We start from the raw sequence: 14326 nt of genomic DNA, 5'->3' as shown, positions 1-14326 counted from the left end.
GGCAGTCTTTCTAAACTTTTTCATGTGCTTCCTTGTTTCATCAAACATTACCAAACCCAGCCAAGAAAAGATAGAACCAAGAAAACAGTTAATAACAATTAAAGGACCTAAAAGAAAAGACTCTAACAAAAACAAGTCTATTGTCTCTACAGAGGTTAAAACGGAAAATTATATACAACAAGAAAGAACAAGTTATTATGAAAAAGAACCACAAATAAATCTAGGAGGAGGAAGTTATTATGGTCTAAAGAAACCCAGTAGCTGGCTGGCTTAACAGTAGAATAAACACAACTTTAAGAACAAACCAGGGAAGACCAAGCCAAGGAATTTCCCCAGAATGCTATATATAAGTATGCAAAAAGTAAAATAAGTTCTTAAAAGTTATAAAGACTAGATCCAAAATTTTCAGGACTTAATAGTTCCCAAAGGAAAATAATAAAAGAAATAGAAGGGATGAAATACTTAACAGATGAAAAAAAAATTCCCAAAGATGGCCAGGCGTGGTGGCTCATGCCCACAATCCCAGCACTTTGGGAGGCCAAGGCGGGCAGAAAATCTGAGCCAAGACCAGCGTGGCCAGCATAGTGAAACCCCTTCTCTACTAAAAATGCAAAAAAAAATTAGCCAGGCGTGGTGGTGCACACTTGTAATCCAGCTACTCAGGAGGCTGAGGCAGGACAATCATTTGAACCATTTAAAATGTCTCCAGAAAGAATTACTATGATTCTTTTCAATAAATTTTTCACTAAAATGAAAAATTATCAAGTCGGATGTGGTGGCTCATGCTTGTAATCCCAGCACTCTGGGAGGCTGAGGTGGGTGGATGACCTGAGGTCGGGAGTTCAAGACCAGCCTGACCAACACGGAGAAACCCCCTCTCTACTACAAATACAAAATTAGTTGGGCATGGTGGCCCATGCCTGTAATCCCAGCTACTCGGGAGGCTGAGGCAGGAGAATTGCTTGAACCTGGGAGGCAGAGGTTGCGGTGAGCCGAGATCGCGCCATTGCACTCCAGCCTGGGTAACAAGAGCAAAACTCCGTCTCAAAAAGAAAAAAAAGAAAAGAAAACTTATCATGTATGCAGAAAGACACAGGAAGGGACCATCAGGGTGTAATTTGATATTCATGAATCAAATATTTATCACTGGAAAAATGATACAATTCCACATTTTCTTGCAAGGCAACAATCAAATGCTTTATGAAACTTAAGAAAGGAAGATCCCCACCAGTAGGTGAAACTGTGAAAAGGACTGAACTGGAAAAGGACTGCCTGACACATCCCCAGCAACGCAGTGGAAGGCAACAGACACTGACAGACGCCCTCAGAATAGATGGCAAAAGTTGGCCGGGCGCGGTGGCTCACGCCTATAATCACAGCACTTTGGGAGGCCGAGGCAGGCGGATCACTAGGTCAGGAGACTGAGACCATCCTGGCTAACACGGTGAAACCCATCTCTACTAAAAATACAAAAAAATTATCTAGGCATGATGGTAGGTGCCTGTAGTCCCAGCTACTGGGGAGGCTGAAGCAGGAAAATGGCGTGAACCTGGGTGGCGGAGCTTGCAGTGAGCCGAGATCACGCCACTACACTCCAGCCTTGGCGACAGAGCGAGATTCCGTCTCAAAAAACAAAAAAACCAAAACACCAAAAAACCATGAAAGAATAGATAGCAAAAGTTTCAAGGCAACAAGTATCTTAGTACCAGAATGTTCCTTCTAACTCTGGCAGAAGGTGCTTAAATTCCAGTGACAAACACAAGATATAGAGAAAGTATGAGCTATCAGAGATGAAAGTGTCAGCATCAAAACCTGCAGAATAGGATCACTAAGTGACAAGAAGGCATGGTGCCACAGTATAATTAGCAGTGTTTTCTTCTTTCTTGGTGACATAAAATAATGTAAGCCTGGACTGACAGCACCTTAGATTCAGTGAAACATGAATATCTATCCCCTGCTTTAAGAGACTCTAACACATAAAAACAAAAGAGACAAGATACGTATACTATAAAAAGGCAATACAGGCCAGGTGTGGTAGCTCACGCCTGTAATACCAGTACTTTGGGAAGCTGAGGCAGGCAGATCTCTGGAGTTCAGAAGTTCAAGACCAGCCTGGCCAACACGGTGAAACGCTATCTCTACTAAAAATACAACAATTAGGCCAAGTGTGGTGGCTCATGCCTGTAATCCCAGCACTTTGGGAGGCGAAGGTGGGCAGATCACCTGAGGTTGGGAGTTCGAGACCAGCCTAACCAACATGGAGAAACCCTGTCTCTACTAAAAATACAAAATTAGCCAGGTGTGGTGGTGCATGCCTGTAATCCCAGCTACTCGGGAGGCCGAGGCAGGAGAATCGCTTGAACCCGGGAGGGGGAGGTTGCTGTGAGCCGAGATTGTGTTCCAGCCTGAGTGACAAAGAGAGACTCTGTCTCCAAAAGAAAAAAAGAAAAAAAAAAAGAAAAAGCAATATGACAAAAATTCCTTTTTAACACCGAGTTCCCATACATTAATTTTTTTTTTTTTTTTAAGACGGAATCTCATTCTGTCACCCAGATCACAGCTCAATGCAGCCTCGACCACCTGGGCAACTTCGACCTCCCAGGCTCAAGCAATCCTCCCACTTCTCGTCCTCCTGAGTAGCTGGGACTACAGGCATGCACCACACCTGGTTAATTTTTGTAGTTTTTGTGGAGACAGGGTTTTGCCATATTGCCAAGGATGATCTTGAACTCCTGGACTAAACTGATCCAACCTCCTCAGCCTCTCAAAGTGCTGGGATTATAGGTATGGGCTACCACACCCAGCCCTGACTTCTTCTCAACAATGAAACTAAAGTGGGGATTTTTTCAAGTAGAAGGCAATGTCATCCTGAGGTAGAAGCCTGCACTACAGGCAACGACTAAGCTTAGGCTTCCAGCCTGACCTTGCGACCAGCACAAGGGTGCCCCAGCCTTCGTTCTTTAGGCTCACCCACTGGGCATCCCTCAAGAGGTGCAATCGCCATTTGTGCCTTGAGACACTGGCACACAACATGCCTGTGTCTTGAATGGAAACATCCCCTAAAACCACAAGATGTCGACAGCAACCCATATAAGTCTATAGCGACTGCTCTATTTCTTCCAAAATGACAGGTTTCTCCGCATGGCTGGTTGCTAACTGAACCATGTTCAGTGCTCACCCTCTCACTCTCTCTCCGCCTAAACCTCTTCATCCTTCCCTATCAAGACATTTGCCAATTTTATCTCACCATCTCTCTCAACAGAGAATAATATTCAGGTAAAATTAAGGCAAGCACAGAATTTGAGACCAGCCTGGGTAACATAGCAAGATTCCAACTCTGGAAATATTTTTTTTTAATTAGCTAGGTGTGGTGGCACACCTCTAATCTCAGTTACTCAGGAGACTGAGGTGGGAGAAATCTCTTGAGCCCAGGAGTTCAAGGTTGCAGTGAGCTATCATGGCACCACAGCACTCCAGCCTGGGTAACAGAGAAAGACCCTATCTCAAAGAACAAAAAAAAAAAATTTTCAGGCAAAATTAAAGTCTCTATTATTTTTTGAATTTGTTAGAGTATTTTTGTTTTCTTTTTTGTTTTTTATGAGACAGAGTCTCGCTGTCACCCAGGCAGGAGTGCCATGGCACAATCCTGGCTCACTGCAACCTCCACCTCCCAGGTTCAAGCAGTTCTGCCTCAGCCTCCCAAGTAACCGGGATTACAGGCGCCCACCACCATATCCAGCTAATTATGTATTTTTAGTAGAGATGGAGTTTCACCATGTTGGCTAGGCTGGTCTGAACTCCTGACCTCAAGTGATCCACCCGCCTCGGACTCCCAAAGTGCTGGGATTATAGGCGTGAGCCACTACGCCTGGACTAGAGTTTTTATGTTTCTTGTGTGTAACTTTAAAGAAAAAAAAAGCAGAATATTTTACATTTTTCTCTTTCAAAAATACTTAAATTCATTTTCTCTATAAGGACTTATATCAATTGCTGGAGAATGGGGAAGCCCTGTACTCTTACCAGAAAGAAGTTCCTCAGAAACCTATAAACTGCCATCTTTTAAATAAAGTACTGTAAAAAGAAGCTCTCTGGAAAAGTTATTAAAGAGAGAAATAATTTATATAAGAAAAACAGCTAAGGCCAGGTGCGGTGGCTCATGCCTGTAATCCCAGCACTTTGGGAGGCCAAGGCGGGCAGATCACAAGGTCAGGAGTTCAAGACCAGCCTGGCCAACATGCTGAAACCCCGTCTCTACTAAAGATACAAAAAATTAGCCAGGGGTGGTAGTGCATGCCTGTAATCCAGCTACTCGGGAGGCTGAGGTAGGAGAATTGCTTGAACCTGGGAGGTGGAGGTTTCAGTGGGCTGAGATCACATCATTGCACTCCAGCCTGGGCGTGACAGGGCGAGACTCCATCTAAGAAAGAAAAGAAAAGAAAAGAAAAGAAAAGAAAAGAAAAGAAAAGAAAAGAAAAGAAAGAGAGAAAGAGAGAAAGAGAGAAAGAGAGAAACAGAGAAAGAGAGAAAGAAAGAGAGAAAGAGAGAAAGAAAGAAAGAAAGAAAGAAAGAAGGAAAGAAAAACAGCTGAAAGCAAAATAGCTAAGTACAATATCAATTAACATTTTAAAAGCTTTCTTAAATAGCAAGTCACAAAAATGCTAACTCATATCAAAGAAAAACAAATGTAACCCCAGGACGCAAGGGTGGTAATAAACCACATTAATAGAATGAAGGGAAAAAACATGACCATCTCCACTGATACAGAAAAAGCACTGGATAAATTCAACACCACTTCAGGACAGTGGTTCCCTAGGGTGTAAGGAGGCAGGGGAGAGGAGAGAGAAGGAGCCCACGAGCAGCTCTAAGTCATTCTGGTGATTCTAGTTTTCCTGCTGGGAGGGGGGATCATGGATGCTGACTATTATAACTAGGTGGACAGACAGACAGGATGGATAGATGGATATATAAAACAGAACCAGGACCAAGCATAGACTAGTAATGAGAGTGAATTACTCATTACAATCATATCTTGTCCAATTCTAGGTACTTGAGGTCCAAAAGAAAAAGCAGTTTTAAGAGCTTAGCTAAAGAAACAAACTGCAGATTCAGAATTCTAAACTATGCTGGATTATATCTATAAAGTATAATGGTACTTTAGGTAGAATACATCAAGTTTTAACCCTTTAGGGATATCCTAAGGAAATGGAAATACATCTTTCAACCTTAATCAGAATGTTAAAATAAAAAAGTTTGAGCTAGCTCACCTCTTCTTGAATATACTGTAATAAGAAGGGAGATGCTCTTAAATTGTCAACAGGAATATTGAAGAAGCCCTGAATTTCCTTCTGGTGTAAATCCATAGTAATAAGATGAGTTAGACCTTTGAAAATAAAGCAGACACAAGCAATAAATAGTTTTGTTTTCTTTTTTTTTTAAGACAGGATCTCACTCTGTTACCCAGGCTGGAGTACAGTAGCATGATAATAGCTAACTGCAGCCTTGAACTCCCAGGCTCAAGCAATCCTCTCACCTCGGCCTTGAAAGTAGCTGGGAATACAGGTGCATGCCACCACGCCCAGCTAACTCTGTATTTTTAGTAGAGATGGGGTTTCATCATATTGGCCAGGCTGGTCTCGAACTCCTGACCTCAAGTAATCCTCCTGCCTCAGCCTCCCAAAGTGCTGGGAATACAGGAATGAGCCACTGCACCCAGCCTATAAATAGTTTAAAAACAAGTTGCACTGTACGAAATAGGTACTACATAAAATACTATATATAATAAGTTACTATTAAAAAATTGTTCTCTGGCGGGGTGCTGTGGCTCACACCTGTAATCCCAGCACTTTGGGAGGGCGAGGCAGGCGGATCACAAGGTCAGGAGTTCAAGACCAGCATAACCAATATGAAGAAACGCTGTCTCTACTAAAAATACAAAAATTAGCTGGGTGTGGTGGCGTGCGCCTGTAGTCTCAGCTACTTGGAAGGCTGAGGCAGAAGAATCACTTGAACCCGGGAGGCAGAGGTTGCAGTGGGCCACAATCGTGCCACTGTACTCCAGCCTGGGTGACACAGTGAGACTCTGTCTCAAAAAAAAAAAAAAAAAATTGGTCTCATGATCAGGCATCGTGGCTCATGCCTGTAATCCCAGCACTTAGGAAGGCCAAGGCTGACAAACTGCTTGAGCTCAGGAGTTTGAGACCAGCCTGGGCAACATGGCAAAACCCCGTCTCTACAAAAACTACAAAAATTAGCCAGGCATGGTGGCGCATGCCTGTAGTCCCAGCTACTCAGGAGGCTAAGGTGAGAGAATCGCTTCAGTTCAGAGGTCAGGGCTGCAAGTGGGCTGAGATCAAGCCACTGCATTCCAGTCTGGGTGACAGAGTGAGACCTTGTCTCAAAAAAAGAAAAAATAAGGCTGGGCACAGTGGCTCACGCTTGTAATCCCAGCACTTTGGGAGGCTGAGGCGGGTAGATCACCTGAGGTCAGAGTTGGAGATCAGCCTTGTCTCTACTAAAAATACAAAAATTAGCCAGGCATGGTGGCATGTGCCCATAATCCCAGCTACTCGGGAGGCTGTGGCAGGAGAATCACTTGAACCTGGGGGGCTGAGGTTGCAGTGAGCCAAGATTGCACCATTTCACTCCAGCCTGGGCGAAAGGGGGAGGCTCGGTCTCAAAAAAATAAAAATAAAAAATTGCTCTACCATCAAAAAAACTCAGCACTTGTATTTTTCAGAATTTTATTTATTTATTTATTTATTTTTTAGTACTGTGAGATGCCTGATTTTCACATCAATTTAAAGTCTTGGCCAGGTGCGGTGGCTCACAGCTGTAATCTCAGCACTTTGGGAGGCCGAGGCAGGAGGATCACCTGAGGTCAGGAGTTCAAGACCAGCCTGGCCAACATGGTGAAACCCCGTCTCTACTAAAAATACAAAAATTAGCCAAGTGTGGTGGCAAGTACCTGTAATCTCAGCTACTAGGGAGGCTGAGGCAGGAGAATCACTTGAACCCGGGAGGTGGAGGTTGCAGTGAGCTGAGATCATGCCACTGCACTCCGGCCTGGGCGACAGAGTGAGACTCCATCTCAAAATAAATAAATAAATAAAAAATAGTCATGACATAACAAAGATAATAGTAATACGGAAGAGTCTTTAAAATTTCTATTAGAGCAGATCATATCTTCTTGAAGTTTCTTTAACAGGCATGGCAAAGCCCAATTTAAGATAACAAGTTGGCCGGGCGCGGTGGCTCAAGCCTGTAATCCCAGCACTTTGGGAGGCCGACGGGTGGACAATGGTCAGATCGGGACACCATCCTGGCTAACACGGGTGAAACCCCGCCTCACTAAAAAAGATACAAAAAAAACCCAGTCACAGGTGGCAGGCTGTAGTCCCAGCTACTCCGGAGGCTGAGGCAGGAGAATGGCGTGAACCTGAGGGCGGGAGCTTGCAGTGAGCTGAGATCCGCCACCGCACCTGCGCCTGGCGACAGAGGACCTCGCCCCAAAAAAAAAAAAAAAAAAAAGATAACAAGTCAGCCGGGTGTGGTGGCTCATGCCTGTAATCCCAGCACTTTGGGAGGCTGAGGCAGGAGTATCACTTGAGCCCAGGTGTTTGAAAATGGCCTGGGGAACATGATGAGACTCCATTTATACTAAAAATACAAAAAACTAGTCAGGTACGGTGGTATATGCCTGTAGTCCCCAGTTACTCTGGAGGCTGAGGTGGGAGAATCACTTGAACCCAGGAGGTCAAGGCTACCTCCTGGTAGTGAGCAGTGGTGATCACACCACTGCACCCCAGCCCGGGCAACAGGACTGAGATCCGCAGGAAAAAAAAAAAAAAAAAAAAAAGAAATCAAGACAAACTGCACCAGCCTGGAAATTGGAGAAAACAGAAAATCTTCACTGCCTTTGTAATGATCACCAGAAAAGTGTAAGGAAAATTCAATATGAAAAATTGTTTAAAGCATTAACTTGCCCAAAAGAACAGGAAGTAAGCCTGGTGGCCCATCAAGCAAGGCTGGAAGAGAAGATGGCCCTTTCCTGAAGATTCAGCAGGCAAGCCTGCTCCCCTCACCAGCTGCCTGTCATGGTGTTTACAATGGGGTAGGCTCCTGAGGTTGCTTCAGTTTGAGTTTTTAAATTTTTTTTTTTTTTTTGAGATGGAGTTTTGCTCTTGTTGCCCAGGTCGGAGTGCAAAGGTGGGATCTCGGCTCACTACAACCTCCACCTCCTGGGTTCAAGTGATTCTCCTGCCTCAGCCTCCCAAGTAGCTGGGATTATAGGCATGTGCCACCACACCTGGCTAATTTTGTATTTTTAGTAGAGACAGGGTTTCTCCATGTTGGTCAGGCTGCTCTCGAACTCCCAACCTCAGGTGATCTGTCCACCTTGGCCTCCCAAAGTATGGGGATTACAGGCGTGAGCCACCGCACCCTGCCTAGTTTTTAAATTTTTGTTTTACGTTTGCCTTTATTGAAAAAATATCTTTAAAAGTTTATTCTGGGCTGGGCATGGTGGCTCACGCCTGTAATCCCAGCACTCTGGGAGGCCAAAGAAGGTGGACCACCTGAGGTCAAGAGTTCAAGACAAGGCCGGGCGCGGTGGCTCAAGCCTGTAATCCCAGCACTTTGGGAGGCCGAGACGGGCGGATCACGAGGTCAGGAGATTGAGACCATCCTGGCTAACACGGTGAAACCCCGTCTCTACTAAAAAATACAAAAAACTAGCTGGGTGAGGTGGCGGGCGCCTGTAGTCCCAGCTACTTGGGAGGCTGAGGCAGGAGAATGGCGTAAACCTGGGAGGCAGAGCTTGCAGTGAGCTGAGATCCGGCCACTGCACTCCAGCCTGGGCGACAGAGCGAGACTCCTTCTCAAAAAAAAAAAAAAGAGTTCAAGACCAGCCTGGCCAACACGGTGAAACCTCATCTGTACTAAAAATACAAAAACTAGCCAGGCGTGGTGGCGGGCGCCAGTAATCCCAGCTACTTGGGAGGCTGAGGCAGGTGAATTGCTTGAACCCAGGAAGTGGAGGTTGCGGTGAGCCAAGATTGCACTACTGCACTCCAACCTGGATGACAGAGTGAGAATGACTCAAAAATAAAAAATAAAAATAATAGCAATTAGTTGGGCATGGTGGTGTGTGCCTGTAATCCCAGCTACTTGGGGGGCTGAGGCAGAAGAACTGCTTGAACCCGGGTGGTAGAGGTTGCAGTGAACCAAGATCACACCTCTGCACTCTAGCCTGGGCAACAGAGCAAGACTCCATCTCAAAAAACAAACAAAAAAAAGATGGTTTATTCTACAATAAGTACCTGTGTTAAAATGCAGTGATATGGGGACTTCTATTCACTCTGTGAAAATGCTCCATAATACGTACTTTCTAACATCATATACATTCAGGCTGGGTGTGGCGGCTTGTGCCTATAATCCCAGCACTCTAGGAGCCCAAGGCAAGTGGATCACTTGAGGTTAGGAGTTTGAGACCTCGGCAAACACGGCAAAACCTCATCTCTACTAAAAATACAAAAATTAGCCGGGTGTGGTGGCAGGCGCCTGTAGTCCCAGCTACTCGAGAAGCTAAGGTACAAGAATCGCTTGAACCCAGGAGGCAGAGGTTGCAGTGAGTCAAGGCGGCACCAGCACTCCAGCCTGGGCAACAGAGCAAGACTCCGTCTCAAAAAAAATAAACAAAATAGAATAAAAATTTAAATAAAAAATAAAATCATAGGCCGGGTACAGTGGCTCACGCCTGTAATCCCAGCACTTTGGGAGGCCCAGGCGGGCAGATCACCTGAGGTTGGGAGTTCAAGACCAGCCTGACCAACATGGAGAAACCCCGTCTCTACTAAAAATACAAAATTAGCCGAGCATGGTGGCGCATGCCTGTAATCCCAGCTACTTGGGAGGCTGAGGCAGGAGAATCGCTTGAACCTGGGAGGCGGAAGTTGCAGTGAGCTGATACTGCATCATTGCACTCCAGCCTGGGCAACAGGAGCAAAATTCTGTCTCTAAATAAATAAATAAAATAAAATCATATACACTTATACAAGTGTGCAAACACACACAAATGTATCGACACACATACACAATAACAACTATGAAGGTTAATTAGAAACACAGGAAAAATACTTAGGATGTTACCTGAAAATGCCTAACACAGAATAATATATATCTTTTCCAATATATGCCTATCTAGGCAGGCATGGTGGTATGTGCCTGTAGTTCCAACTACTCAGGAGGATCAGTTGAGCCCAGGAGTTCAAAGATCATCCCACATAGCTTCCCAACGCACTGGGATTACAGGCATGAGCCACTGCGCTCAGCCTTTACTTTGATATTTCCAAGGTAAAAATAAAACTCCAGCAGGGTGTGGTGGTTCATGACTATAATCTCAGCACTCTGGGAGGCTGAAGCAGAAGAATCCCTTGAGGTCAGCAGTTCAAAACCAGCCTGGACAACATAGTAAGACCCCATATCTACAAACAATTTAAAAATTAGCAGGCAGGGTGGTGTGTGCCTATAGTCCTAGCTACTTGGGAGGCTCTGGTGGACTGCTTGACCCCAGGAGTTCAAGTTGCAGTTAGCTATGATCATGCTACTGCACTCCAGCCTGGGTGACAGGGCAAGACCCTGTCTTAAAAGAGAGAGAATGAACAAATAAAGCTCCCAGGCTCCCAATTAATTGTGAAACATCTGCCACTCTTACCAGCTTTGCACATCATGGAAGCCAGCAATTTAGAGACAATAGAGCCTCTTTTTCTCATCTTGCACTGCTTGCTGTAAGGAAAGTAAGGTATCACACCGATGATGCTCTTGGCACAAGAGGTCTTACATGCATACACCATGATCAGGAGCTCCATGATGGTGGTGTTCACATCCCTGTAACCAAGACACAGCAAATCTCATCAAGGGCTCTACAATACAGTATTCCCTGTTCCAAAAAGTGTCAGCAGTGTGTTACTCATGCCTTTACATAACCTAAGGTGCAAGGAGCAAAAAAACCAACCAATAAATTCCTCTTTTCTCAGGCCTCCATAAGATGCCCCATCATCCGCTCTCAACTGACGACCCTACTTAAATACTCTGTTAGAGGAGCGTGTCCACAAGCTCCCACTATGTGCATCTGTGCCCCAGGAGTTGACCTGCCCTCAGTCATCAGTTAGAGGAAATTTCCATGCCAGTGGCCCTAAAATTAATCCCTCCAAATGGCACACCTAGGTCAGCAATTCTCCCTCCTCTCCTGCCTTCAGCACTGATTACCCATTGGCCACAAACATTGTTACTTCTATTAATGCGACTCACAACCATTCTTCCCTCTGATCCCCTTTGCTGTACATCTCAAGAGAGTCATCTACACTACCTCCAACTTATCTACTCTCATTCTCTCCCAGATAGTCCAGTGAAGCTTTGTTTTCGTAAAGGTCATCAGTGGCCTCCATGCGGCCACATCCACGTCCACGGTCACTTGGCTTTCAGAATGCCCCTCTCTGGTCTCCTCCTTCCACCCTTGGTTTCTTTTGCTGGTTCTTCTCTCCAGCCTCATGTACCAGGACTTGCTCACGTGTCCTCTCCTTCTGTTTCCTCTTGTCCTTTGGGCTTCTCATCTAATTTCACAACTTCATAGATGGTGGCAACTCTCAAATTTACAACTCCAGTCCAAACTTGAGGATCTGCCCCTCCCCTCCCGCCCGGCCACACCTGGCGCTGGTCAGTCCTCCCACAGGCAGCTCACACCACTAAGGGCCTTGCTCTGGGTGTTCCCACTGCCTGCAATGCCTTCCTCTCCACCTAGTCTCTCCCTCAACTTCTCTGGTCTTTGTTCAAATGTCACCTCCACAATGAGGCCTACCCTGTCTGCCTCGCTCTGCCCTCTTGCCACCATCATCTCACCGTGCTGTCTTTTTTTTTTCCAAACCACTCATCACCTTCTAGATAATCTATTTCTTTATTATGCTCACTGTATGTCTTCCTCCACTGGAATATAAACTCCACAAGGACAAGGATCTTTCTCTGTTTTAATCATGGAGGCATCTCGAATACATGTAACTAACTGTAACTCGCATATTGTAGACATTCAAAATAAATATTTGTTAACGACAGGAGTGAATGGAAATACAGAACATTTGGGTGAGTAGGTTCTCTGTCACTATCCAATAAGTCTGACATCTGATGAGTTAAAACAGACTTTCACCCTGTGTTAATTCACTTAGGGAAAAAAAAAAAGATTTTCAGAAAAGTATTCTATGGGAAAGATAACAGTGGAGGAACTGACAGTGAAGGTAAAGACACCCCAAGGCTCCAAACCACACTCCCAGGAGCACCATTGTTCTGTGAGCTGGAACAAGTCTTTCCATTACTGAACTCAAATAAGGAAAGTCTTGTTTGAAATACAGGAAAACTTCAGTAAATGGATGGAATTTTCTTAATTTTAAATTTCTACTTTATTTTCAGTGCTACCACTAATCTGAAGTAAAAGAGAGTATAAGATGTATCTGACCACACTAAATCTTTTTTCTTTTTTTGAGACGGAGTTTTGTTCTTGTTGTCCAGGCTGGAGTGCAATGGCACGATCTCGGCTCACCGCAACCTCTGCCTCCCAGGTTCACGCAATTCTCCTGCTTCAGCCTCCCAAGTAGCTGGGATTACAGGCATGTGCCACCATGCCCAGCTAATTTTACATTTTTAGTAGAGACAGGGTTTCTCCATGTTGGTCAGGCTGCTCTCGAACTCCCGACCTCAGGTGATCTGCCTGCCTGGGCCTCCCAAAGTGGTGGGATTACAGGCTTTTTTTTTTTTTTTGGAGAGAGTCTCACTCTATCACCCAGCTTGGAGTACAGTGGTGCAATCTTGGCTCATTGCACTCTCCGTCTCCTGGGTTCAAGTGATTCTCATGCCTCAGCCTCCCAAGTAGCTGGAATTACAAGCGCACATCACCATGCCCAGCTAATTTTTGTATTTTTAGTAGAGACGGGGTTTCACCATGTTGGCCAGGCTGGTCTTGAACTCCTGATCCACCCATCTCGGCCTTCCAAAGTGCTGGGATTACAGGTGTAAGCCACCTCACCCAGTCTTTTTTTTTTTTTTCCTTTGAGATGGAGCCTCGTTCCATTCCCAGGCTGGAATGCAGTAGCGCAATCTCAGCTCACTACAACCTCTGCCTCCCGGGTTCAAGCAATTCTCGTGCCTCAGCCACCTGAGTAGCTGGGACTACAGGCCCTCATGACTATGCCCAGCTAATTTTTTGTATTTTTAGTAGAGACAGGGTTTCACCATGTTGGCCAGGCTGGTCTCAAACTCCTGGCCTCAACTGATATGCCCACCTTGACCTCCCAAAGTGCTAGGATTACAGGCATGAGCCACCACATCTGGCCCTCAACACTAAATGTTATTTCATGGTATTTCACAAAGAAGACCATGAGGTCTAGACTCTGCAACATGGACAAGACTGAGAACCCGAGTTAACACAAGCTTACGTCAGGTATGGAACAATGCAAAATGAGAGAGAGAGAGAAAATGAAAGGGGTGCTGAGTGGTTCCGATTACAGGAATATGAAACTGACAAAAGGCAGAGGCACAGGATAAGTATTGAAATGTACAAAAATAAAGAACCAGAAGGACTTGAAAATGAGAAGGATCAGCAGTCACCCTTCTGAAGTCCTAAATTCTAAGTCCAAGGGGGGCCCTCAATGCCTACTCATCTACTTGGGTAATCCACACAACCTTTGTGCATTTATCCAATGGAATCACACTTGTCTGTAAGGAGATAAAAGTACCACAGACACAGAAACCAAGGAGCCAGAAGCAGTGTAAGTTGTTCTGGGCCCACACCTTCCCTGCCCTGATGTTGGAGGTGAAGGGTTAAGATGTGGGCACAAGGGAGTCCTCCACTTCCACCCTGGTTTGGCGGCAGACCTGGGACAGAGGACAGCAGCAGCAGGGGCAATTAGCGCTCAGCGCCTCCACCTCCAGCTCTGCTGAGAATCCTGGGTGTCACAGCAGAAGGTGAAGCCAGGGCACCGTGGCAAAGTCCCTCCACACCATCTCTCCTTCAGAGCACACCCGTTTGCCAGGGCACTGGGATGCAAGGACAGGTCTCCCCCGCCACTTCTCTTCCCAGGAGAGATGGGGGTTTTGTGACTTCATCCCAATGAACCAAAGACCAGGACAGAAAATGTTCAAAATTTAGGTGAAAAAATGTGTGTTCTAAGACTAAAGTCTCCTGAAATTTCCCTCTTCTTCTCTTTTCGTTGGTATTTATTATATATGTATATATACAAATTAAGCATGCAGCAACTTTTGGACTCTCTAAGCTAAAAAATAA

General features: G+C 45.3%; 1 protein-coding gene across 10 annotated transcripts in view; it reads right to left on the bottom strand.

Moving 5' to 3' along the window:
* PRPSAP2 (phosphoribosyl pyrophosphate synthetase associated protein 2) overlaps positions 1-14326 on the bottom strand; it is a 77849-nt gene that overhangs the window by 45501 nt on the left and 18022 nt on the right. For all 10 annotated transcript variants that reach the window (XM_003912436.4, XM_009189840.2, XM_009189838.4 and 7 more), the window contains 2 exons: positions 10712-10884; positions 5265-5380 (listed from right to left, as the gene is read on the bottom strand). In XM_003912436.4, the coding sequence (XP_003912485.1) occupies positions 5265-5380; positions 10712-10884 (289 nt within the window). The remainder of the gene's footprint in view (positions 1-5264; positions 5381-10711; positions 10885-14326) is intronic.

Source organism: Papio anubis, chromosome 17 (assembly GCF_008728515.1).
Source record: "Papio anubis isolate 15944 chromosome 17, Panubis1.0, whole genome shotgun sequence".
NCBI classification, from domain to species: domain Eukaryota; kingdom Metazoa; phylum Chordata; class Mammalia; order Primates; family Cercopithecidae; genus Papio; species Papio anubis.
Note: the sequence above shows the minus strand (reverse complement) of the source record. Positions and strands in the feature narration are given on the sequence as shown.